Raw genomic sequence first — 26790 nt, forward strand, 5'->3', positions numbered from 1 at the left:
AGATACCTTTTTCATCAAGGGATGCCCATCGATGCTGACTTTCTTTGTAAAAATTGCTTCTCTTCAGCAAGGATACAATTCAGATAAAGCACTGAATGAAAGGGCATATTATTTTCCCCTAGGGATTCCTTATTCTCATACCACTTAAACTTATCAGATAATAGGAGACACCTTCAGATAAGTTTCTTTTACACCTGAAACAGAAAGCCACTTTCCATCACAGACAGGCGTCAGGGCAATCTGCCGTGTCAGCATTTGGCAGCAAGGCCAATTTGAGAACTCGGCCCCTTATCTCACTGTCTTTGCAGCTTCTGTCCCACCTCTGGGCTGTCACAGGCTGTGTCACCAGCACTCTGAGCTTACTTTGTACCAGGGGCACGTGGGAATGGTTTCAGTGCAGTGATCCACAGCAACCCAGGTCATTTCACTGCTCAAGTTCACAGAATGGCTTTGCAAAGACATGCAGCAGTACAGCAAAGACGTGCAGCAGTACAGCAAAGACGTGCAGCAGTACAGCTGAAGAAGTGTTTCCCAGAGGTATAAAGCCGACCAGCTTAAACTGGCCATGGATAAGGATCTATAAATCCACTGATCTCTCAGAGCTCTGCTTTGAGGGATGCCATGCTTAAGTGTGGGAACAGGAACAAGAATAATGTAAATTTGGAATGAAAAACTTTTAGACTGACACTGCCAAAAGACCATGGAATAATGCCTGAGGAACTATGTGTGATAACACAGAAATACACATTTGAACAGGTTGGGATTTTTTTATAAAATCAAAATTTATTTATCTTGTTTGCCCATACTCAACTACATATCCAAGCAATAAAGTTAAGAGATTTACTGAAACTAAAACATTTATAACATTGCTACCGACTGCCCAAGGGCTTGCTTGAATCAAAGACTGGGCAATCCACATGATAGCTGCTGAGGCTATCATAGGACTGTAACCAAAACCACTCAAATTTACACGAATATTTTCTTCTGAAATCACTCTATGCATTTCCATTAATACAGTTATAAAACCCAGCACTGGTAATACAAAGCACTTGTAGATTTAAAAGCCTTTATCTACTAGGAGAGAAAGAACACACTTAGCATTAAATACAAATGAAAAACCTGATTTCACTGATTACAGAATGAACTGAGTTATGCTGAAATTGTGCAGCTATAAACAAAAGACAAAGAAAGGCCAACGTGAAATTATATCACCAATTACATCCAACAAGAGTTCAACTCAAAACTGCAGAGCCAAAATCTTTGGAGACTTTTATTCTACGATTGTTCAAGCCTCTAATCATTTCTACTGTCTCTGTATTCTAAATGAATGATTTAAGGTTCTCCTAAAAATTTACATCAAGAAAATGCTGCTTTTCTTGTTGAGGAATCCCCTCATAATTTCCTTTTCTCAATTATAAAATATGTTTTACTTCTGGCCTCTTATTTGCATAGCAGAATAAGCCAGACAACCACAAATATATTATTAATTAGATCTACTGAGAAAAGTCTTCACATTTCAGCTACAGGGTTAATTTATTTTAGTCAAATTTGCAAAATCCCTATGGAGGACAATAGTGCAAATAATAAACAAGGCTGCCACTGAGGCCAGAGGTTCGTACCAATGTGTGAAAATTGCAAATACTTTTAAATCCCAGTTATCACATCAATCAAAAGCAGACATGACTCTGCAAGCCTGCCAGAACTCATCCTTATTTATGTCTGCATCATACCTAAAAAAAAAACCAAACAAAAAACCCACCCCCCAAAAAAGACCTTCTCACAGTATCAGAGCAATTCTAAAGCAAAAATTACAAGACCTTACATCAAGAAGGCCGCTCAGCTCAGTGCCTCAGTTGCACAAATCAATTCAACAAGCTCTGCAGCCTGGAGATGATCATCACTTAACACTTCTACATGAACTATTACACTGTTTTACTATGAGCACTATGTGAGTGGAAGAGCAACAACTTTAACAGTAGTTACAGATACTCCAGGGCAATTGAGAAATCAAAGAATACAAGTAATTGTTGCTTGGTATTTGTGTAAGTAATCTGCAGGCACAGAAACCTTGAGAACTCCAGTGAACTGAAAATGTGTTCTCAGGGCAAGAATTTATATTGTATGCATCGTATGGCAGTATCAAGAGCACTACATCTTTTTAATTAAATTTGGAAATACAGAACAAAGAGCAGTATCAGCATGTAAGAAAGCAGCTGGCTTCATTTGCTTCGCAGTGCGAAGAACCGCGTACTTGGGGTTATACGGCTGCTGTCCAAAGTGTTGAAAAAAATAGCACTAATGGAAATCCAGCAAAAGAAGCAAAAAGGTAAGCTTTCTTAACCAACAGCACATTTTCTGCGTAATTCATTTCACACAAGTACATATTTTCCAAAGCCTTTAAAATGGGAACTTTTCATGTGTGCAAGTAGTGCAAAAGCACGCAGTAGCAAAGCCTACCATCTGAAGCCTGCTCTCCAACATCAAAGTTGTCCTTATCATCAATCATTTCAAACTTCTTTGAAGCAAAACCAGCTTGCTAATACATGTATACTTTCAAAAAGGAATATTTTTTTTATTTACTGTCTTAAAGCCTGCATTATTTTTCACCAAGAACACTGTGCAGCAACGACCTAACACAAATTCTTTTCCAAAGTGTAAGATGGAGGCAGAAGACAGTCAGTGCATCTCAACACCAGAAAAGGAACTTGGAGTTATGACTGAAGTATCTAAGCTTCTCCTTCTCTCTGTCTAATTATAAAGCTGCAATGACTGAACAAGCTACCCTAAAGGGTAACAATTTACTTTCTTGCCATCACCTTGAACTCCAGCCATTCAACTAGTAGTTTACTGTTAAATTATACACTAATAGTAACAATAGGGCAGTCTGAAATGATTCTATTCTCTCAAACTCCTAAATATTTTGTAATCCCTCTTTGTAATATGTAGAACTCCTAGCTGTGTCCAATGTTTAATATATGTAGATAAACACTGAAAGGTCTTCATCTAAAGGTGCAGCATGAGGAACCATCAAGAGGAGCTTGAAGTCTTGGCCCAGTCCTAGAGATATATCAACACTGGCATAAGCAAAACGTGGTGGAAAATTCCCATGACTGGTGTGCCATGACGGATGGTTACAGGCTCTCCAGGAGGGACAGGCAGGGCAGGTGAGGCAGGGGTGGTGTTGTATGTGATGGAGGGGCTGGAATGAACATAGCTTGCAGTTGGCAATGGCACGGTTGAGAGCCTCTGGGTAAGGATTAAAGACAAACAAATGATGAGGATGTTGTCCTGGGAGGATGAGAGGGGAGACCTCATTGTGGTCTACAGCTTCCTCATGAGAGGAAGTGGAGGGGCAGGCACTGATCTCTTCTCTGTGGTTACCAGGGATAGAACCAGAGAGAACAGCATGAAGCTGTGTCAGGAGAGGTTTAGGTCAGATATTAGGAAAAGGTTCTTCATCTACAGGATGGCTGAACACTGGAAAAGCTCCCCAGGGAAGTGGTCACAGCAACAAGCCTGTCAGAATTCAAGAAGTGTATGGACAATGCTCTCAGGCACATGGTGTAACCCTCAGGGGTGCACTGTGGAGGGCCAGGAGTCGGTCTTTCTTCGATGATCCTTGTGGGTCCCCTCCAACTCAGGATATTCCATTCTATGGTCCTATGATTTTGTTTATTGAAAACTTCCTTATGATGACCTGACACATGAGAAAACAATATTGCACAGTACTCCACAAAATATTCTTCATAATAATCCATTATTATGAATTCAATTATTTCACATTAAAAAATAGCCTTCAACTTTCAAGTAGGGTAAGGTCACAATGAAAATTAAATTCCACTGCCAAGAACTGTCTTAAAAAAATTAATAACTTGCCTTCTTGTCTTCCTTATCATACTTCTCCAGCGTTAAAGAAAAACTAAAAGGGAATTTCTTATATGATTAAGTAAAAAAGCTTCTAACAGAAGAAAACAGACTTAATCCCCAAGTACAGAAACATCACCAAAAAAATAATTTGCACGTATTGTTAATCTTGCTAACATGGTGCTACCATGTGCATATGGAGGAAAGAAGGCAAACTGCAGCATATTTAAGTCATGAGACTACATAAACAATTCAGTGGCTGATACTAGAATTTATCTTTTGCAACAGTAAAAAAAAAAATTAATTGAAATCTAGCAAATCACACTAGGGCAGAGCTGACAGCAATCCTCTGATGGCACTGCTGAAGAATGTGGAAGAACTATAAAGCTCCTCATAGTCAAACACGTCACATTACATTTATTCCTACAGAACTGGATCTGCTATAGTCTCATACTCCACAAATGCTGAGAAAAGTCAGGCTTAAAATGACCTGGGCTCTGTTGTCCTGATTTAGCCTTCAAATGCTCTGGGAATTACACCAGTGTGTCTCAGGTCCACCATGTCAATATTGAATCAAGGTACCAACATGTCAATTATTCTTAAAGTAAAAAGTATGATCCAGGGCAGGTAATCATGCATTAAGAAATGAAACATCTTATTTTTTAAAACGGAATTCTAGAAGACTTTAATACCACAGAAATTAAGAGCCTTCTATAGCTGAGTTCTCTCTCACAAAGAATAAAATGCTGTATTTGTTAATTTGAATAAAACTTGTGACCAAAAAAAATTACTGTTCTAATTGAAGTACAGATAAAATATTAATTTTGCTCTCCCGTTCTCACCTCATGTTTTATACGGATGATTACCTCATTTTCCACCAGAACCAGTGGTTTTCCATATAAGTTTGCATGCAATGAATGTGGTCATCCTGAGCAAACAGTACAGTTTAATCTTGCATCACATTCCTTTTAGTAACAACCTATGGCTTCCCCAGCATGCACCATTTAACATAATATAATCACATTCCTTTTTTCACTGATAAAAAATTAATTGTGTTTTGTATACAAAGATAAGTTCCCTTTTCATTATTTAGCAACTTGTCAATCTAGCTTCAGTTTCACCCTTGTGCATTATTGATTACCACCTGTGTTGTCATTTCATGCTACATCAATTTTTATTTATTTTTAAATATATATAATAAAAAAATTCAAATGTCACACACTGAAGAGCCTTTCCATTTCCCACTACAGAGAAATCCACACATGCTCTATGACAGAATTCACTGCAGCTCAGTCATGGTTGTCCTCCACTGCTGGCATTTTGCAAACCCTACAACAATTTCAGTGTTGTATGTAGTGGTGTTGTGTTAAAGGTCTTGTTTCTTTGGGATTAGGTTTCTGTGGGGGGTTTTGTTGTTGTTGGGTTTGGTTTTTTAATTAAAAAAAAAATAATACACCACGTACATGGTGCAAGCTGAGATGAAAGACAACTGGACTGCTTTCCCAGTATCAGGCTGAAATTGGTAACCACCTCCTAAAGTGACCCATTATCAAACATGATCACTGCTTCAACGAGACACTAAACAGTATCAGATGAAGAGCTTTTCCCCCTTCTAGACTTGTTTTATCCATCCATCTCCATCTTCCAAAAGCAAACAATATTTCTAAGCTTTTAAGATACACAAAAAGTGTATTTCAAAGATGAAGGGCATATATTTTCTTTTTACATTAAAACTCTGATTTTGATTGAACAAGGCCAAGTTCAAGGTCCTGCCCTATGTTGGGGAAATCCTCAGTATCAATATGGACTGGGCAATGAGTAGATTGAGACCAGTCCTGCAATACAGGACCCAGAGGTATTGGTGGATGAAAAACTGAAGGGCAAAGCTTTGCTTCCATTGACATTCTTATCTCAACTTATTTCATACTGATGCTTTCAGTTGTCAAACAGAGCTTGGAGAAATTTGGAGAAAAGTCTGGTTGAAACAGCATTTTTTATAATATTCACCATGTATTTTACATTTTATATTGCTACAGAAATTGAGACAGACAAGGGACAACACAGCACAGATATGTGTAGCTTTCTCTAAGGGCTCTGACTCCTCAGCAACGTTTACTTGTGCTATGACAGAGAATGAGCTTCAGAATTATAGGTGTCTGCCTTCCACCACTATATGGAGGAGTGACCTATACAAGAAGCAGTCCCCTATATGCTACATTTTAAAGCCTAATACTAAAGCAAACTGAAACTGCTAATAGCTGACTTGAAAATGGTGGGCTGCCAATTGCAGTAGTCCAAGAGGTGCTTTCCAAGCAGGCAAGTAACAGGAAAGGAGTGAAGTCAGTATAATATGCTACAAGTCAATGCAGTGTCCATCACTCCTACCAGTGAGCCAGAAACACTCATGTTTCACAAATATTATGAATTCCTCATTTTACTATTCTGTGGTACAGTGCAACGGGCAGCACAGCCAGGAAAGTCTATGGTTTGCCTCAGGTCAGTGCCCTGATGGGGCAAATTCCTCCCCTGTGCACTTCAGCAGATCAAGTTACACATTGCTGAGATACAATCTGCAGGAATAATGTTGATAAAACCTTGCTGGGAACTGACTCATATGCTATTCTGAGACCTCACTACTGTACACAAAGAAGTAATTCCCAGCATACTGAAGCAGCAAGCAAGTACTGTGATCCTGAAAACATTTTCACAATGCAAAGTGCTTAAGCTCAGGTTCATTACCTGTAAAGTCCTAACAAATCTCTGAGTTAGAAACACAGGGTTTTGTTTTTTTCTCTTTACTCTTAAACAAAACCAATCAAGTTCTGCAACACATAACAATAAACCTAACCCCATTTAGATAGCTGAGAAATTGTTTTAAACCAGTTTATCAGCTCAACTAACAAAACATTAATCAATGTGAAAACAGCAATGGTCAAAGCAAATTACTTTAGGCAATGATCAGAAATGCATAAGTGAATTATTCAAAAGGGTACATGAAGCACCATCACTTTTTATGAAATTCAATACCATGGGATGTTGTGAGTAGCACAGAAAGGACACCTTATTATACCACTAATACAAAAATACTGCAATGATTTGTGTTGTAGGGAAAAACCCCCCGTCAGATGAATCAGCACTGCATATTACTCGAGAGGCACTAATGCAGAGATATTTTGCTTAAGGAAAACACGAAGTACTTTCCTTCTATTATCATCAATCAAGTCCAATAAACCAGTATGACATTCTACCTACCTTTTGTTCTTTTAAGAAAAACTTACACAGCTTTTCATCATGCATCTTTGCACACTTTAGTTATTAATTTTAAATGAAACCACTAGAGAAAGAAGTGTTTTATTCTGTTGAATAGGTATTAACTATATAACAAATGCAAGATACTGTATTGATAGATATGTTATGCTCTTACAATATTTTACCACTGACATACAAAAATCAAAGCAAAACCAGGGATGTAATTTTTATAATAGGCTACTGTAACTGGAAAACAGTGTTACATGACATTCTTGTGAAAATGGAAAGTAAAGCTTTGAAAACCATTACCCTGATTCTTATTCATACATACATGCTACACAGCATCCTGCTGTACAGTTAACCCACAGCATTTGAAATCCAAGTAGCAAGATCTTCAGAAATTCTGAAATATTAATTTAACTGTTAACAGTGTGATTCTTATCAGCAAATAGTGCTAAGACAAAACAGTGTAAGACAGCTTTCAGAACTGCAAGTTTCTTTACTAAGGAAGTATCAACAGTCTTCAAGACTGAAGTTCTCTGCACATCCCATGGGAATACCACAATGCACCATACCTTCAGTTTGCCTTGACTAATACTGCCAGTTTTGATAAGATAGAAAACATTAAATATGTTCACTGTAAAGCACTGCATTCTTTAGGCAGAGACCTGCTTGTTTGTCTGAGTCCGTTCACACACTATAATAAACTTGGAGATCTTTACTATTGTAAGTTGAAGGTAGAGGCAAAGTTATAAAACTTAGCTCTTCAGATACGGTTAAGATTCAGCATAATATCCAACGTCTCTCCAAAAAGAATTCCAGTTTGTAAGACTTGCTGGACTTTAAAAGAAAAAAAAAAATCACACTAATTTAAAGACATTTCCTTTCTCTAGTTGATAAGATAAAATTTCATAATAATAAAATTTCATAATAATAATAATCATCATCTGTTAATCCAGAAGACATTATGAGTAAAACACCTGAAAATAAGCAATTTCAAAACCAGATGCAAAGACAGAAGGACATGAGATTTTAGAAGTCTTTGTCCCTAGAAAACATTAAAATCTGACTGAAATACTATGCCTCTCAAATTCATGGAGGTAAAAATTAGGAATTATCTGGAAAACCTAATAATACATGAAAAACAAGGACGCAACAGGAAAAAAAGTAATACAAAGACTGGGAGTCTGGTTAACTATGTTTTGTGGTCACAAGACACTTCTCAGAGTGTCTCTTCAAGACACTTGAAGAGTCAGAAGTGCACATCTCTAAATAAGAGGTCTCAGAATTGCCTGACTGTTGTTGGAGACATCACAGAGTTATTGCACAATGCAGCTGCTAACCTACCTTCACATGCACAACCTTCCACTACAACCATTCTGACCCCAGGGCTGGCTGTTTGTTCTCTATTGTTCTCAAACTCCACCATACCTTAGGCTAAAACCAATTTGTCCTCCTACCATGCAATATTTGATTAGCAAATACATTCTGAATCCTTATTAAAATACTGTTCCTTCTCTTATTTGGCATTTACAGGACAAATTCTTAAAAGAAAAAACCCCAAAGCATTGTTTTTACACAAACTGCTACGAAATAGCATAAATCCTAATTAGCAAAGTTGTTTTGGACATGACATTTGACGATGATCTGACCTATTCTGCAGAACTTCGAAAATGACAAATTACAGAAATAGCTACACGACAAAAAAAAAAATCTCCATCTTTTCTTTCATATCTAGCAACAGATTGCTGTTACTAAAACAATCTGTTTGACAAATGAAAAGAAATTACCAGACATCAGAAGGTAATAAGAGTCACAAGGTGGTGAGTCACTATAGAGCAAGTCAAGCGAACTGACCAAGATGCTCTCAGAGTCTGCATTTCTCGCAGTCCTACAGGTGAAACATTCAGAGAAGCTACTTTTTGAACAGAACAGCTCCTCAGGTCTGTCTATCCTATGAGAAATAAATCAGAAAGCCTGTGCACCTGCAGAGAAACAGGGAATCAACTGTCATCGGCAGGGATAAAACAACCAACAAGGAGACTGTCTTGCATGATGATATTTTTCATCTACCTTTATTATGAGAAAGGAAAACCTTTCCTGAAAAAGCCAATCTGGAAAGGATTTGACAAGAAAGTTTGTGGAATATCCATTACTGGAGGTTTCTAAGAACAGGTCAGACAAATATTTGGGAAGGGTGATTTACACAGAGCTGACCCATCACACAGAGGACTCAAGTCAATGACCTTTCAAGGTCACTCTCACCTGTACGTTTTTCCCTCCAAGTCACTGCATTTTGACTCTTACTAAACTTATGGCTTCCAGTTTGGTAAACCCTTAAACTCCACATTTTTCTCTAGGGACAGTGCAGTAGGAAACTGTGAAGATATTCAAAGTTGACAGAAGTATTAAAATTGTTTCTGACATAACAATACATTGACTCTCAACTCTTTCTCTGTAAGTGCTCTTCAAAAAGCTGCACTTTTAAAATTTAGTTTTCCTGCAAGCAAGCGCACAGCACCTGACTATTTTCCTTTTTAACAGGCTCAGCTAACTTAATGTGAACATTTCCTACAATGATCAGGGCACTTATCTTGAAACTCATCTTAATATGATTAGTGATGAAATTTTTCCACATAATGAAGTTTGGTACATTTTATTAGTAATAACAGGAAGAAATTCTAGTAAGGGTGAATCAAAATACATTCTTTACACTTGACTGCACAATTTTTAACTTGGTGGAGATGTTAATGAATCTTTATTACTATGGTCTTTCCACTTAAAATTGTCCTTAAAATTGCAAGAGTTTACTTTTTGTGCAGAAAACCTCTTATCACCTGAGCGTGGTGTACTCTGTACTTGAACCTACTTTGGTTTAAAGGGGTTTTCTTGGGTGTGACTGGGAGAGAAAATATCAAAGCATTCGTGCAAATACTGATGTACCACAAAAGTAGTTTCTACTTCTAAAAAATCGGAATTTTATTACTGAAAATCTTAACGCAGAATGGCATAGAGTGTGATAGGAGAAGTTATATTTTCTCAACAGTTTTTCAATTTCTGAATACTTTTTCTTAGTAAATGGTCACAGTTTAACCTGACAGGCAGCTGAACACCACACAGTCCTTTATCACTCCCCTCGCCCCAAGGGAATGGGGGAAAGAATTGATTAAAAAAAAAGGTAGAATTCATGGGTTGAGATAAAGACTGTTTAACAGGATAGAAGAAGAAGAAATGATAATAAACAAAACAAGGGATACACAATGCCATTGCTCACCACCTGCTGACCGATGCCCAGACAATTCCTGTGCAGCAGCCCCAGCCAGCTTTCCCCCTAAGTTTACACACTGAGCATGGTCCCATATGGTCTGGGACACCCCTCTGGCCACTTGGGGTCAGCTGTCCTGGCTGTGTCTCCTCACAAATTTTTGTGCCCCCCCCCAGCCTACACACTGGCAAAGCAGTATGAGAAGCTGAAGAGTCCCTGACCACTGCTTAGCACCAACTAAAACATCAGTGTGTTACCAACACTATTCTCACCCTTAATCCAACACACAGCTACTGGGAAGAAAATTAACTCTATCCCAGCCAAAACAGGGACATAAATCCAATCACAAACCCATGACATTATTTCGAGAGCTAGACTTGGTTGAATTGGTCTTTGCACTCTCTGGTTCTTCTCCCTTCAAGTCTGGCTCAAAGCATAGCCATATTTCAGTAAGTGGTGTCAGGAATCTTTTTTTAAGTATTATACAATGGAAACTTTGAGGCAGATTGATACTTTTGTATTACTTTACAGATAAAACCCCTCTTTTGCTTGGTTTCTTGGTAGTTTCTCTCATCTTCAATATTATTTATATGAAGCAGAGAACATTCTTTCCAAAATAACAGAAAATCTATCAGCTGTCTTAATGTAGTTAATTTATTAATGGAAAACTATCAGATTCATGAGATATGAAACCTGAGCAGCTACAAATGACATGGCTATCTTTTGCTGCTTGAAATTTTGAAATACTTCTCATGTCCTAGTAAGCCCTGTATACTTATTTTATATAAAGGAAACAAAGTTTTTAATGTGTGTTCTTATTCAAGGAAAGCATCAACATTCTTAAATGAGATGTAATAAGTTTAATTTATGGACAGTGTTTTCAAAAATATACCCTTTAAAGTAAGGACAGGCATGTACCTGCCAAAGGTTCCTTTTGGAAGTTCATTTATTAAAAATTAATATGATAGATAATAGTGTACATTAGATGCACATGCAAATGTCAATGAAATCAGGAAGGTGTCATTTTGATTACCTGACAAGAGCGAAACTGGTTGACCAGCAGTGTACATCTCTGTGGGTCTTTTCTTCCATCCAAACTGTCCAGTTCAGCTGCTACTTGATTTAGTTCCTCATCAGCATAGTAGAACTGAGCAAGGAGCTGTGGGTCTGTTCTCTGTATTGGAGACATAGACAATATTACATTATTTTTGCAAAAAAAAACCCACCCACTTCAGCTGGTTGTATTTATTGTGATTTTTTTTTTAACATTTAAGCCATATCGTGGCAGCAAGGAAAAGAATGATCTTGAGATATTTACCCACACTTTGAAATTTTTTCTACCTCGAAGAAAAAAAAAAAAAGTCTCACGTAACAAACCTGGGACATTACTCAACCCCTGGTAATCTCCGAAACCACCCTGGCATTCTCACTACTTGTGGCATAATTATCTGGAGGAGCAAACAACTGAATCACAAGTTTTGTTTATTAAACAAAAGTAGACTTCAGTTGCTTTCCAAGTAAAAACAAAGCAATCATTCCCTCCCAAATCTACCAAAAAATGGAATAATCTCTCAAACAATGTGGTAACCTTGGCAGCATGATGAACAGTGCTACCTGGCCAGAATACCCACTTTGAGGATCACAAGAATGAAGCCACAGAAGGGAAAGGTACTGAATCTACCAGGGCCAATTAGATGTCAAGACTTCACAAAACAAATAATAATATGAGTAAACAAGGCATTACAGAGAGAAAACTATGCCATGAGTCTTTCAAGTGCCAAAGAACAGAATTATCAAAATGGATTTTTGGCCACACTAAGACAAAACAGAAATTATAACAGAAAGAACAGAAGAATAAAGGAATGTCTCCTCAAAAATATTGAGAAATATTAATAATAATGGTTTACACCACAGAAGGATTTTTAAATATTAACAGCTAGCAATTCTGATGCTTCTGAAAGCTTTTATCAAAATATTTAAAAAATAAGGGATTAGTGTGTGTGAAAGCAGGAGATAAGAATTTTGACTGTTCAAATAGAGTAGAGATACAAGTGGGAGGAGAGAGGGAGTAGCTTTTTGTAGATGCCACCAACTTGGTGAAAGATTCACGGGCTGCGATAAACACAACCTCTTATTATTCTAAAGAAGTAGTCAGTATGACATACACAAGATTTGTGGGACATGTGTATAAAATGAAAACAGTTTTTAATCACACTGTAAGAAACATTAAGACTACACTAACTGTAGACTGGGAATTAGAATTAGTTGTCTCTAGATGAAAAAAAAATGCCTGATATAACAGAAAACAAATAACTGTAAAGTATCTGCAATTGATTCTTAATGCACTGAAGAATGAAACAACTCAAAAATGCTTTTAAGAAAGACTAGCCTAGGCATAGAAACAGCAAAAACAAAGGCCAAGCTGCATGAAAACAATTCATAGCACCTCAAATATTGGGAAAAAAATAATATAGGTAAGAACTTCCAGGTAAAGAAAACTGTTGGGTAAAGTCAAAACACCGATTTTATAAGCTAAAGAAACAGAAAAAGCATAGAAATTACCAAGAAGCATCACATTTTAAATGACAACTAGTGAAGATGAACAAGATAAGCATATTAGAGCACAACATGTACCAACAGAAACAAGTGCAATACAGTGAAGAAATTAGTCAACAGCAAACCAGAAGATAATATCACTTGAAAAGACATCAGCACCAAGTGCAACAAATGGCAAAGGACAATAACACTGAGGGTATAATGATGATGTATATGCTGTGAACCATAATCTTTCCAATCTGAAATACAACACATTGTTAACATCCATATTTTAGTCTTTAGAATACAGACCCCCACAGAGGAATCCTTTCAGGCATTCACAGTATGTGAGTATTTAAACCTGCACAGCTATTTAGTCCCTGAAAAGGACCTTTCGAAGAGAACAGTAAATATCCTCCACACTTGACAGGATCAAGGGGTTAATCAATGCAAGCATTTTATTGCCGTAGGACTCATGGAAAAGGTTTAGTCTTATAAGCAATGCTACATATGGCCTCAGAGTTATGAGTTGAATTGGTTCTCAGTCAGTGATTTAATGAGACAACAACAATCCTCCCTGACAACAGAGGCACCCATTCCTGCTCCTATATGCCTTACTTGTATGTGAATGTAGAGAATTTACACCTTTAAAACTGTTGTGAGCCATCACACTGCCCAGCACCTTCCTACAGCACTACTTTACACCCCCTAAATTCTGAGGCAAATCAGAAATGAAACATCTTTTCAGGCAGCTGAAATGTAGTAATGAAAGTGGTAGGGCTTTTTTTTTTATTTTGTTCTTTAATTGGCAACTGTCTATAAAATAGAGAGCCTTTTCACTCAAGCTTCTTCCTCTTAATCTGTTCAACATTGTCTTTTATTAAGCAGCTTCAGTACCATAAGTATAAACTGTCAAAAATCTACAGCCTTGAATAATGTCTTCACTATAGCCTTGGTGTAAAGGTGCCCAGGGAGAAGGATAAAGCTTGTGATATATGGTCAGGGAAACAAACAAAATTCAAAAAGAATGATAATAACAGGGAGAGTCTATAGTTGAACTACTATATTTAATGTTGTTTACTTCTAAATTTCTGTATTTATAAAGTCGGGCATTAATGTCTAAAGCATTTCTTTAAACATTCCCTGCCCAATTACTTTTATTATTTCTGAATTTTACATTTTCCTTCAGCATTTATCTACAACCATTGAAACCTTCCATACAAGGTTATTAATCAAAGATGCAGGATTCTGTGTGTGGAATTGTGGCAAAGCATGACTGCTGATTTATAAGCACCTAAATTGCACTGCAGAAGCAAAATAAGGCAATTTATTAAGACTAGTCTCAAGCAAAACAAGTAAGCCTGAGATACTTAGCTCCCACGTGGCTGATTTTTTCAATTGGAGAAACAGAAGTTTTAATTGAGTTCTCTCAACTGTGTTATGTTTGGTGTGGATTAGTAGCGTGATCTTTGATTAATTGTGTCAATCATACGTGGTCCCTGGCAAGCTGAAACTGCAATGCAACTCTAAATCTCTTCAGAGGGGGTCATTTAAAGCAAAAACCACAACTTCAGAAATTCAATTTAATCCAACTGGTAGCAGAAAATAGGAGATACAGGAGCCATATTCCCTGCCAATTTCTACTTTCAGTTTATGCAAAATATAGTTCGACTAATTTCATCCAAATTCCTTACTATTCTTTGACAGAATAGGAATTAGCAATTTGCATCCATAGTCGCTCAAATTAACAGAAAGACATAATTTGAAAACACTTAACAGAGAACTGACCACTTACCTGGGTAGTTTGTTTCAGGAAATAATCACATTAAACATCAAATTAACGCATCTAATTTCTTGTTTTGCTTTGCTAGACTGCAACTTCTACACACTGCTCATTTTGCCTTTTTCAACTACCACATCAAGTATTTGCACTACCTTTTATTTGCCTATTTCTGTATCCACTGACTGCCCCTTTAAACATATCAAAACTGTAGGTTGCACATACGGCTTTGGGATTTTGGGGGAGAATTTTCGTTGGGTTGTGTGGAAGTTTTTCTTATGCGGTGATATTGTTGTCTGTTATCATCCCAACACCCTCCTGAGTATGAGCTGCCCAGGTAGGAGTCTCATTCTATAAATGCATCCTGCATTTCTTCTGTCTAACACCTCTTTATATTCTGTATCTAACATTCAAAGGGATTCAGCCCAACCAGTGGCCCAGGTTATCCTGTGTATGTATCTCTACTGCCAGCACAGAATTTACCACACCACTGGAGAATATTCTCCAGATTTGAAAGCATCACTTTAAAGAAAAAAACAACTAACCAAACAAAACGCACATTTAGCCATGTCATATAATACATCTTTTTTTTTCATTAGTGATCACTCCTTGAATATGTATTTTAATTATTTTTACATTTTATTAAGTACCACTCATTAGGTTCGATACCGAAATCAGAAGATGCCTGTCTGCCATCCACAAGGTCTGTATAAAACTGTCCCATAAAAAAGTTGTATTAACTATTGAACTGGTTACATTCTGGCTTTGCCCATGGAGTCCTATCAATGAACAGTGACTAGGATTAGGTTAGTTCAATCTGTTGCATAATGAATGCTGATCTGATTTTTCAAATAGGATTTAAATGGACTGTAAAAGAATGGTAAGAAGAAAACATCTTTAAATTAAGAGACCTGTTAGATACAGGCTATTAGAAAAATAACACGTTTATAAAATTATTTATTGCATGTTATCAGAAGAAAAGATGCTATTCTCACATCTTGTAAACAACCTGGTAGACCAAAACCAGAAATTGTCACTAAAAAAATGTAACAACTAACTGGGAGAGGAAGAATTCTAGCACAGACTTCCCAACATAGGACAAAGACCAAAAATATACTACCAATGAGAAGCCAGGGTGCTGACAGAACAATCTCAAACCACGAAGTAATTCTGGAATTTAGGAATCACCTTGAAAAAATCACATTTCCAGAAACAAGGGTGGTTCTCAAGGAGATTTCCTCCTTTTGAAACAAAACCACAAGCACCTTTTGCATGATTTTTCACAGCGGCTTTCAAATATCAATACTGCCTCTTTTTGAGGAACATAAAATGTGCGTCATCTTATAAACATAACTGATAGCAGCCCATAATTTGAACATTGAAGGCAACATTTCCCTCAGGTTTCTGTGATCCTTTGTATGGAAGCAGAAATATTGTACAGGCTTTTTCTTCTACTGAGATCCCAGCAGGAACGGAGCCACCACCACCACCACCAAACGAAAACATGATCATCCTAAATAAGCCAAAGAACAGACTTAAGCAATGGAACCATGCAGATGAGCAAGATCACAGCCAGTGATAGCACCATCTTCTGATGCCTGTCAGTTGTCCTCTGGAAAATAATATTCATTATTTTTGAATTGCTGATCTAAAGGCTTCAGAAAAATAGCTAACCCCCAACCCTGTTTGAAATAAAATCCATGGACCCTAGATGAAAGGCTCCAGATCTCCCTTTGTTCACTGGCACTTTTCCAGCACTAAGCATTTATGTCTCTCCCACACGCTCAGAAACCCTGACTTGATCGCCATGGAAAGAAACTATACAGAAAAGCATTAATTATATGCCTTTGCTGATGGTAAATTCAGTTTGCTTTTTGACAAGGGAACAAAGTAAACCCCCATCTACTGGGTAACTTTTCAAGTAGTACTTGGTAAAAGGTGCATTTTACGCAAATACATGTATTTTATTACACATTCTATGAAATGCCTTTACAATCACGAGACAATATTTGGTGACAGTCCACGTGCGATATTTTTAACTGCGGCAGGGCCACATGACACAACCTTTAACCCTTCAGGTTAAATTGCCTGCTCACCCATTTCTATTCTGCTACAGCTCTAACAGCTGAAAAGTTTTAGAGAAAGGCCATCACATTCACATCAGTGGAATTGTCTTGCATCTACACAGCTTCCCTTATTCTCCCTTTGGTAAGGGAAAGGTGTTTTTAGAAGCCTGGACAGTAAGGAGTTAATGCACTGCTAGGTCTCAAACACCACTCAAATGGTCAAGAATAGAACAGGATGTGCCTGGAAATGGGGGCTGTACAAAGGTAGGGCAGCACCTTTCTGGAGCCAGTTTTCCTGTTTAGGTCCATGGGGACCACACAAAATACAGTGCAAGAGCAGAAGTGGGGTCAAGGAGTGGGAAGATCATCAGAGGGGGTTCCAGGCCACCAAGAACCCCAAAGCACCTCCTGATTCTTTTTGGGAACTCTCCATCAGAAATATGTGCATGCCCCATAACACCGCATCAGATACAAAGAATCCCCTCCCTTGCGAGGGATCCAGGCATTCCCACGCCAACTTTAATGTAAATAACCCGATGAACTTTTTATTTCACAGGCCCCACTCCAAGAGATGAAGACTGCAATCATCACCACAGCAAAACAGCAATGATCAAGCCTCATCAATGGATTCATGGGTGGTGATACCTTTCCTCTCCGCTACCTAATTTTATCCTTTCCTTCTCTCTTTTCCTTCCATGTTTTCTTCGTGGTATTTTTATACTTTTATAGAAAAGAACCAAAATGTCCACATACCTCCTTTCCGCTCCAATTAAACTATTTTAAAATAAGTCTGCCTCATATATACCCTGGTTATTCAGTGTCATTTTACTCTAATTCACCCAAGGGTTTCATTAACAGCAATCTCAGTTACCCTGCCTCAGAGGTGGGTTGTAACAGTGGTGTTAGTGTCTCTATTACTGAAGGCCTGGTTGTTCTCAGTCTAAATCTGTTGCCTACTATATTTTCGGGGAAAGTAAAGAAGCACAGGATCAACCTCAAAATTTCCATTCCCTAAAATAAGTGCTGGCATTATCAGACAGTACCAAATATGAACAACTACTGCACAACACAGAAATCAGAAAAGAGACTTCCCAAGTGGAAGCACATCCCCCTTAGGATGGGAATTCAGAAAAGCTATAGGTTAGAAACTTGCTTCTACTCTGCAGTGTACAGAGAATGCTGCTTCTGTTTTGAAAAACAAGTCATGGTACAAGTTGACAACGTGCTCTGTGCACAAGGCAGAATCAGGTCCTTAAGCAATTTAAATAAAGCTGCTGATGAGGCAACTCAGTGTTTTTAAAGCTTACAAATGATATTGCATGTAAGTAGTTTCGAGCTAATTAAACATAACTAAGACTTACATAAGACTAGTGGAAGGAAAAAAATTTTTGTTCAAAAGTGATAGGATTTAGGCACAAAGTCCAAAGTTTATTCATTGCCAGTGTGAAAAAGTAACATGCTTACAGTGACAGAAACTTAGCCAACTGAAAACTTTCTACACCAGTCACAGTTGCAATAGTAGGTTTAACTGGCACACAACACAGTCCAAAGATTTAAGGTATTTCTTCAGAAAGGGACACCAGCAAGTTGTTACATCTGCTATTTTTCACCTCACATGTAAGGAAGTGTATTCATATCCTTCCTTTGGACAGGCCCTTTGAATTTTTCATTGATTTCCAAATGTTGATAAATAGCAAGAAGAAACAATCATTCTCTAACAGGCAGGTGAGTCAAAACTTCTGACAGTTAAATGCCAAAATCTTTAGCAGCAAAAATACTTGTTCATACCAAATGAAAGAGGAACTCTGCTGCTCCAAGAACACAGTTGTTTTGGAGGGAGTTGTTTGGGTTTGGGTTTTTATTTAGTTTGGGGATTTTTTCCATTTAATCTACTGTCTACCTGAAGTGCTATCTGTTAGAGGAAAAAAAAGGAAAAAAATTTCCTCAGTCATATTTTGTGCAATGCAATTAAGTCTTAAATTGGTGTTGCTCATGCATTAAAAAAAAAAAGGACTCAGACAAAGACAACAATTGGTTATTGATCACGAGGATACGTAAAAAACAAGCACAGTGAAAAAAAGCTACAGGCTGGCTAAAGCTTTGCCAGCTGCTCTGTGTTTATCCACAGAATGTCATTACACAAGCAAGAAAGGCAGGTGAACAGCTTGTTAACACAATAAAATGCTAGCAGCACCTTAAGCAAAAAAAAACCCAAAACACCAAAATAACAACAACAACCAAAAGCACCAAAAAACCCCAGTGAGATAATGATTTACTGGACAATAAAATTCAGGGGAAGTGAGTTTTTCCAATTTCCCCTACACTGGGTATAATTCCAACCCCTTAAAAAGCAAAATCTGATAACAGTAATGCTGAACTAGAATTCCAAATATTTGAGACTGTCACGCAGTTGGTTTTCACTCATGACAAATTAAGTCAGTGTACAGAGTTTCTATTTTTGAGTGTTTATAATACTAATCTAGAAAAGCATGTGCTCAAATCCATATTTTCTGGGGGAAGCACATAAGCATATGCTGAATACATATTAGTGAAGCTTTTGGACATGTACTCTGTGGAACAGGAGTGCCCTGCAGCTGAACCACAGCTTTGATTTCTAGGAAAGACAGACAGACTGCAGGAGAGAAAGGGGTTTTGCTGTACTGAAGTGATGGAGCAGCCAGTTCTTCCACATGAAGAGTGGGTAACCTGCAAGGCTGCCTCCTTGTCTAGCCTATGGCAGGCTATTTTTAATTAGCAAGAAATCAACCTTCTCCAAATTGGATCTGTTTTGCTTGTGATGGCAACTGGTGAGTGACCTCCCGGTCTTTATCCTGACTCTCAAGCTTTTTCATCCTATTTTCTTCCCCTGGCCTGTTGCAAAGGGGAATGAGAGTGGCTGGGTGGCCACCTGGCAGCCAGCCAAGGTCAGCCCACCCCACTGAACTTAAGAAACACTTACCAAAAGCCTCCTCCAGCAGCTAATATCTCAGAGTTTGACCTTATGATAATCACATTTCATTCGCAGCTGCTGCAAGAACATTGAGTTTAAAGAACAAATATTTACTTAGAAACAGCAAATTCAGCTTGTCAGGATACATATTGCAATGTACAAATCACTCTTTAAGTGTTTTGGGTTTGGGGTTTTTTTAATGCTTTTATGCAGTTTGTTTCAGATTTGTCTAGATTTTTGTATTTAAACATTTAACTAAGCATCTCTTCAAACAAAATAAGGTTCTGCAGTGCTTTTGGTGATTTGTTACCTATCAAAAGGAAAACAGCCGATTTAGCTCCCTCAGCTTGTTGATCAATTACCTTCAACTCCAGCTCTGCAGCCCCTCCCTGATGCAGAGGAATCCTGTGCCATTTGGAAGTGGCACCCAGCTATTTTTCCTCCAGCAATGCAAACCAACTTGCTACACTACATGTCTTCAGACTCTCCATTAGAAGACTTTTAACCCACTCTGGTTATGTTGTACCATGTTTAATGGATGTGTCTAAATATTTATAACAACTCCTAAACACTTGGGCAAACAATGACCTCTGACTGGACATGTCTTCCATGTTAATGTCTCTCTAGTTATTACTCTGCTATAAGCTTTTGTCCTTTCAGAATCAGACAAACAACAAAATAATAAAAAAAAAACCACAATAACCTCAAATAATCAGTTTATGCAGCTAAAGGACTGTTTTGAAGACTTTTTTTGGTTCTGTCATCTTTTAGCATGCACATTCCTAAATTATTTTTTCCCTCCTGGGTCTATAGAGTTCCAGTATTTTGCTCATATTTTGCTTAGCAGACCTGGTAAATCACCAATTCTGCCTTGCTGTTCAGTACCAACCCATTTTGAACAACCTGCCATATACACAATTTTACTTCTGGATCATAAAATACACATCTTAGTTAATCAGGGAACAGACAAAACTCTAACAACAGGGAAACCTGACCCAGCAAGTTCAAGCCTGCTGATTATAAAAGTGTTGCTCCATAGTTGTTCTCAGGCATAGCACATTTCTAAGGTTTTTTATATTCACAGTGCATCTTTATTTTTCTTTGTCTCAGCAAACTTACTTATGGTGAGTCTGAGGTGTTCCATATCATATTTTAATAAAACAACAGTCATCTGTGTGAAGTTGCTCATAGATAACCTCATTTGCCTTGTAGGAGGCCTTCGATGAGCTCAGGCTGAGCACCTTGCCAGATGTTCAGGACTTAACTACCTTGGCATCATATCAGTAGAACAATCAATCATTGCAACAAAAAGATTTCATCAAAACTTTGTACTGAAACGCATCTGTTCAAACCCAGTGATGAAAGAAACTGCTCTTACAGCCCTCAGCACAGAAACTTTTCCCAGCTTCTGCCTTCTGACAATAACTTCAAATGAATGTTTGCATAAGTAAATCTTTTGATCTTATTTCCACTATTTCAGCTAAATCAGATAAACAAGTAGCTTTCCAAGTGCCATCATCAGTCAACTTGTGTTTCCTACTCTGTCTTCCACATAACAGCAAGCTTCCGTGGATGTTTGTCCCATGCTTACCACAGCAGCCATCTGTGGGGATTCATTCACGTCTAATAAGGAACACACTCCAGATAGTCCTTGATCTCAGGCATTTATCATCACTCTCTTTGGAGAAAGTCACCATCTCCTTTTAGGTAGAGACCTACTTGAAATTTTAGGGAACTTTCAGGAATTTCACTGCTTTTAATGTCTTGATACTGTGATTAGCATCCTTTTTCCAAGCACACTTGAGCATAAATAGTGGCTTTGAAAATTACCAGAACATGAGCAAGAAGAGAGGAAGGGGAAAGAAACCAGACAGACCAACAGCAGGACCTCAGAGTACTTCAAACTATGTTTAAAACTTCTGAAACAGTCCAACAACAATAAAATATATTCAAGTATATGAAAAGCATATATTTGCTGGAAGACAGGAGACTGACTACATGGTAGTGCATGGCAGAAGGCTTCCATGCATCCCTGCTCCCACCCCTCGCTGAATTGAATATTTTTTGCTCAATTAGGCATTCCCAGGTCTTTTCAGACAATATCCTCAAGGTCTGTCCTTGGTCGCCCGGTCACAGAGAAAACCTCTCCCGGGAGACGAATGGGTTTGTACAGCTATTCCTGTTTTCTGTGCTAGCTCAGCACACAGTTCAGGTTTGACCATTTCTCCTCATCAGCATACATGCTGGATAAACTATCAGACTTCAGCTATTCCCCACACCCAACAAGTTCCTTTTAAATCACAGACACAGAATGCGCAAAAACTACGCAGAAGTTAAATACAACCATGAATGCTTTTCTGGCTTATATTTTCCTAAGATGAACAGTTCTATTAATTTATTGAGAGGAAAAATAAAACAAGAAACACATACTGTTTCTACTGGCAAGATCAATTTCTCAGACCTGTTTGCTGCCTGTTTTGGTAAATATAAATAAACAACGTAATTATGCCACTACCTATTTAATGAATGGACACTTTTCCCATATTCCCAATGACAGCTTTCAGAAAAGCTATTACACATACTCCCTATAGCCTATTACTCTTTATTGATCAGCAATATCACTCTCATTATAACTACATGTTCAGGCCTTCCCCAAATGCATTCTGCAAACTTCTGGTTGCCAAGTATTTCTATAGTATGCTAAAGGACAAAAAGAGGCAAAGGCATTAATTGCAGAACTGCTGTTAAAAGCAAGGAAATGCATTACCAGTAATGCTTACTGTAACATTTACAATGCTTTGGCAAGAATATGATTCAAACTAGTTTCCCTTTGTTATGTTTCATAACAGTATCCAAAACCAACACTACATTGGAGCCACCACAAAAAGAAACAGAAAGGTGATGTTTGAAAAATGAAGCATGCTTAAGTAATGCAAAAATACTAACTCATAAAAGTATAATTCACTTCAATTAAAATGTGAACACCCACTGCAGGCCTTTATCAGCAGACAGTAGTAAACTTTACCTTCCAGCTCAGCTGAACTATCTTCTCTACCAACCCTGCTCTACACAGGCTCCACATCCCCCAGTCAGGCTCCAGAAATGAACACTGATTAGGGACCAGACCAAAAGCAAAGGAAGCCTCTTAACTTCTCACAGGTAATGGGGTAGAGACTTCAAGTGCTTCCAAAGCCTTAAAGAACACTTGCTGGTGTAGCTATAGCTTGTATTTCAATCCCATAACAGGTTAAACAATTTAATTGGTTTCACTATGAATACTGCATTTGACAGAAGGTTCAGCACACATGCAAGTCTTGGATCAAAGCTATTAATTGCTTTTCAATTGTGAAACAGTGCATATTTTTCCCTGAATAATCAACATAAAATCAAAGTGTCGGAATTTTCCTGACATTTCTGAAATCCAAATTCTTAATTATTCCCCTTAATTTCAAGACTGCTCTGAAAACATTTGGTAACAGTTGTAGCCTTACTTATACAGCTGCCTGACCTGTACAGCTGTCTAACCTACAGTCACATGATCACATTACTTGTCTAAAACATGGGAATTTGCTCCCAAATAGGTAAGAATAACCCTTGGCAGTCTTCCTCTCAGTAAATCCCTCAGTTTTTCTGTGCTCTAGCCTTTCTGTTCTCTGTAACAATTGCAAAGCAGAGGTTAGAACTTGGAAGTACTTTCCCACTGCAGTCTTGCCTAAACCAGATAAGTGTCCCTCCAGCCCAATCAGTACTTTGTTGTTCCATTCAAAGGTTCAAAGATGAGACCTCCAGACCCCTCTAGATTTTCCAGGAGTATAATAGTACAATTTCCTTCTGAAGGCGAGAGACATCGGTTCAAACCTACTGAAATAAAAATCTTTTTTTGCCCTTACTTGCTACCTCAGGGACAAACTGCCTTGAACGGAATTTAGCTCCAGCACCTGTAGCCTTTTCAGTTTTGCTCCCTCCAGCAGCAGTTATACCACACCTGAGCCACAGCTTTGCTTTGGTTTTCAAAACCCAGCATCTATGACACAGGCAAGCCTGCAGACAAAATGCCTGCAGAGCTTCAGGGACTACCAATGATGATCTAAAAAAAAAAATCTCAATGCATTATTAAACATAAAACCCCTGCTTTTAATATACGTGACCCAAGCAACTGTGGAGAAATACTTAAAGGACACCCATATTTTACACTTTTGTTGCAACTTGCAAACACAGTCAAAGCAATTAATTGAAAAGTCTTACAGTAAAATGTTTTCAGTTATTCATCCAAGCAGTTATCTTATCTAGTCAGGCAACATTTTCCTCATGTACTGAATATTTTACAACTTCTAAAGCTACATTGCTTTTCCTTACCAAGTTATAGGTAAAATATAGCATTTCCTTTCAGAGAAAATGTTGTGAAGACTGATGGAGATTTTTTTAAACTGCAAATATATGCACCAATATACTATAGCTCAGATTTTTTTGTACTTGCTATTTGTTTTCCTTTATATAATTTTTATATTATTTTTAAGTATCAATGATACACATAGAAAATCATTACAAATTAGGTTAAAATAGAATACATCCAATTAAAGGCTCTGTTCAGGAAGACACATTAACTTCACAGATGATGTTACCACATCCCAAAATTGCGCTGTGAGTACAAATGCCATTCAAAATCATGACTAATATCCATAATTAAAGCATGTGTTGAGAAACAATTTTTAATCATTTATTTTTCTGTTTGTTTATTTGAGAGAAAAAGGAACTCCAAAATTTATCAATTGGAGATGACAGGCAGTAGAATATAAAACTTGGAACTGATGAAGTCTGGAGAAATGCATGTATTTTGAAGGGACATTGAAGATTATTTATATTCAGCAAAACACAATTACATTTTTGAAATGGACTGAAAAGAGAAATGTAAATCAAGCTGGCATTACACTTTTATTCTCCAAGCAGCTACTGCTTGATTCTTTATGTTACTACCTACAGCAGCCCAAGGACCAGTCATGTCCCAGCACAACCTCAGCCAAAGAAAGTACCTTACCTAGAGGGGCGTGGGGTGTGTAATTACAGTAAGGTGGCAAAAGGACCGACTGATTACAACACAATGACTCATTTTGGGGATATGCATTTATATATTTATTCCATATTCAGCAAAATAACCTGTCAAAAAATTATGGCAAAAAGTCCCAGGTGGTATATGAATGCAGATTGCTTCAGAAAGATCAGTTTGAGACAGGCAGCTCTGCATTTAAATTATACAAAATCCACATGTGAAATACAGTGGTCACTGTTTAACACATCACTGAATGCTTAAGTGCTGCAATGAGGAAGGCAATAAAAATCTGAAGTACAGGATACAAAAAAAACACAAACAAAAGCACTCATGTTAAGATAGAAGCCAAATCCAGTAACACTGTTGAGAACAGGGCAGATATAGGAAACAAGATATAAAATATGGATTTATAAGCCTGATACAAACCTTTCCTGTTTGAAAAGCATCTTGAAGTTCCATGGTAAACCCAGCTGTTCTCACTGGTAACTTCTGAGCATCAAATCATAAAGCCGAATTCTAAAGCTATGACAAATGCAGGCCTCCTAACAAGATAAATCCCAGAGTGCCAGACTCTTTTCAGTGGGGCCCAGTGACAGGACAAGGAGTAATGGCCATATAGTACAAAACAAGAAGCTCCACCTCAACATGAGGAAGGACTTCTTTACTTTGAGGGTGGCTGAGCACCAGAACAGCTGCCCAGGGAGGTCCTGGAATCCCACTCTCTGGAGACATTCCAAACCCACTTGTCATCTGCTCCAGGTGACCCTGCCTTGGCAGAGAGGTTGGACTGAATGACCTCCAGAGGTTCCTTCCAACCATTAACTATTCTGTGATTCTGTAAATGAGGCAACTTGAATTACAAAAATTACATTAACAGACCTTGTATATATAAAATTGTATTAGAAAAGGGAATATTTTAAGAAAGCTATGCAAGTTACTTTATTCCATGAAGGAAAAACGAAATTACCCGTGAAGTGAGACTTGCTAAATTACCAGCAGAGCTATTATGAACATCTTTATTTCCCAGGAAATAATTTTATTATGCAAAACATAAACCAGGAGTCTGCTACACTTTCTAGATATTATCTATGTTTCTCACCATGAAGTTGTTAGCACTTGTGAAGAGCAGATGGGCACACAGAGAACTTGTCTTATACACCCCAAATTTCTGCAAAGGAGCCTAATGAGGCTGTGGTCTGTCACCCCACCATCACCAGGGTGCCATTCATTCCTCTCCTGCAGTACAGTACATATGTGGCTCTGTGCTCCTGCCACAGTGGACCTGCACTCAGCCCAGTTATTCCAGGTATCCCAACAAAGCCTTGTGATTCCCAAAGGAGAACAAATGGGAGAACCTTCTCTTACACAATTTTTCTCTGAACAAATTGTTACATAAAAAAAATGTGCAGCACTTAGAGCAAGATATACCACAGGGAAAAAATCTGAAAAAAGAAAAATTAGAATTCAAAGAGAAAAGTTCCTTTTCTCTTCATTCTGCTCAGGCCAAGACTGATTCAAAATTCCTCTCTGCATATCATCCTCTGTGACAGATGGGAAAACTCTCCAGCAGAGCACAGCTACACACTTCAGCAATGGAATGTAGAAGACAACACGACTCTCATACATTTCATTTCACGAGCTGAGGAATTTATTCTGACTTGCAATGGATGATGCTACAATAAAGCCTTGCCTTAAAGTACCTCACCACAAGCACCACTCAATACAGGAGACTGCAATTTGGGAACTGACATTACCCTTAACTAACCCACTCAATCAAAAAACACTGGACTCAAAACATTGTTATCATGAAAACTTACTGCTCCACAGTAACACCAGAGCAAACCAGTTGAAATTATACAAAGCAAGCTTTTCACTCATGCTCTGGAACACCCCAAAGTCTCTCAGGCTGCCAGAAGCCAGACAGAACTAGACTAAGTGCAGCTGCAGCACACACAAATGTGGTTTGGCAGACTGGCCTGCCTCGCTCCCTGAACCATCTCTCCCCCCCTGTGTACGAAGTGCATCTGCCTGCAT

The 26790-nt window shown here is 38.0% G+C and overlaps 1 protein-coding gene across 5 annotated transcripts in view; it reads right to left on the minus strand.

The window, feature by feature from the left end:
• ZFYVE28 (zinc finger FYVE-type containing 28) overlaps window positions 1-26790 on the minus strand; it is a 152455-nt gene that overhangs the window by 70941 nt on the left and 54724 nt on the right. For all 5 annotated transcript variants that reach the window (XM_017820793.1, XM_017820792.1, XM_017820791.1 and 2 more), the window contains exon 2: window positions 11412-11552. In XM_017820793.1, coding sequence (XP_017676282.1) covers window positions 11412-11552 — 141 coding nt within the window. The remainder of the gene's footprint in view (window positions 1-11411; window positions 11553-26790) is intronic.

Source organism: Lepidothrix coronata, unplaced genomic scaffold (assembly GCF_001604755.1).
Source record: "Lepidothrix coronata isolate B3197 unplaced genomic scaffold, Lepidothrix_coronata-1.0 Scaffold85, whole genome shotgun sequence".
NCBI classification, from domain to species: domain Eukaryota; kingdom Metazoa; phylum Chordata; class Aves; order Passeriformes; family Pipridae; genus Lepidothrix; species Lepidothrix coronata.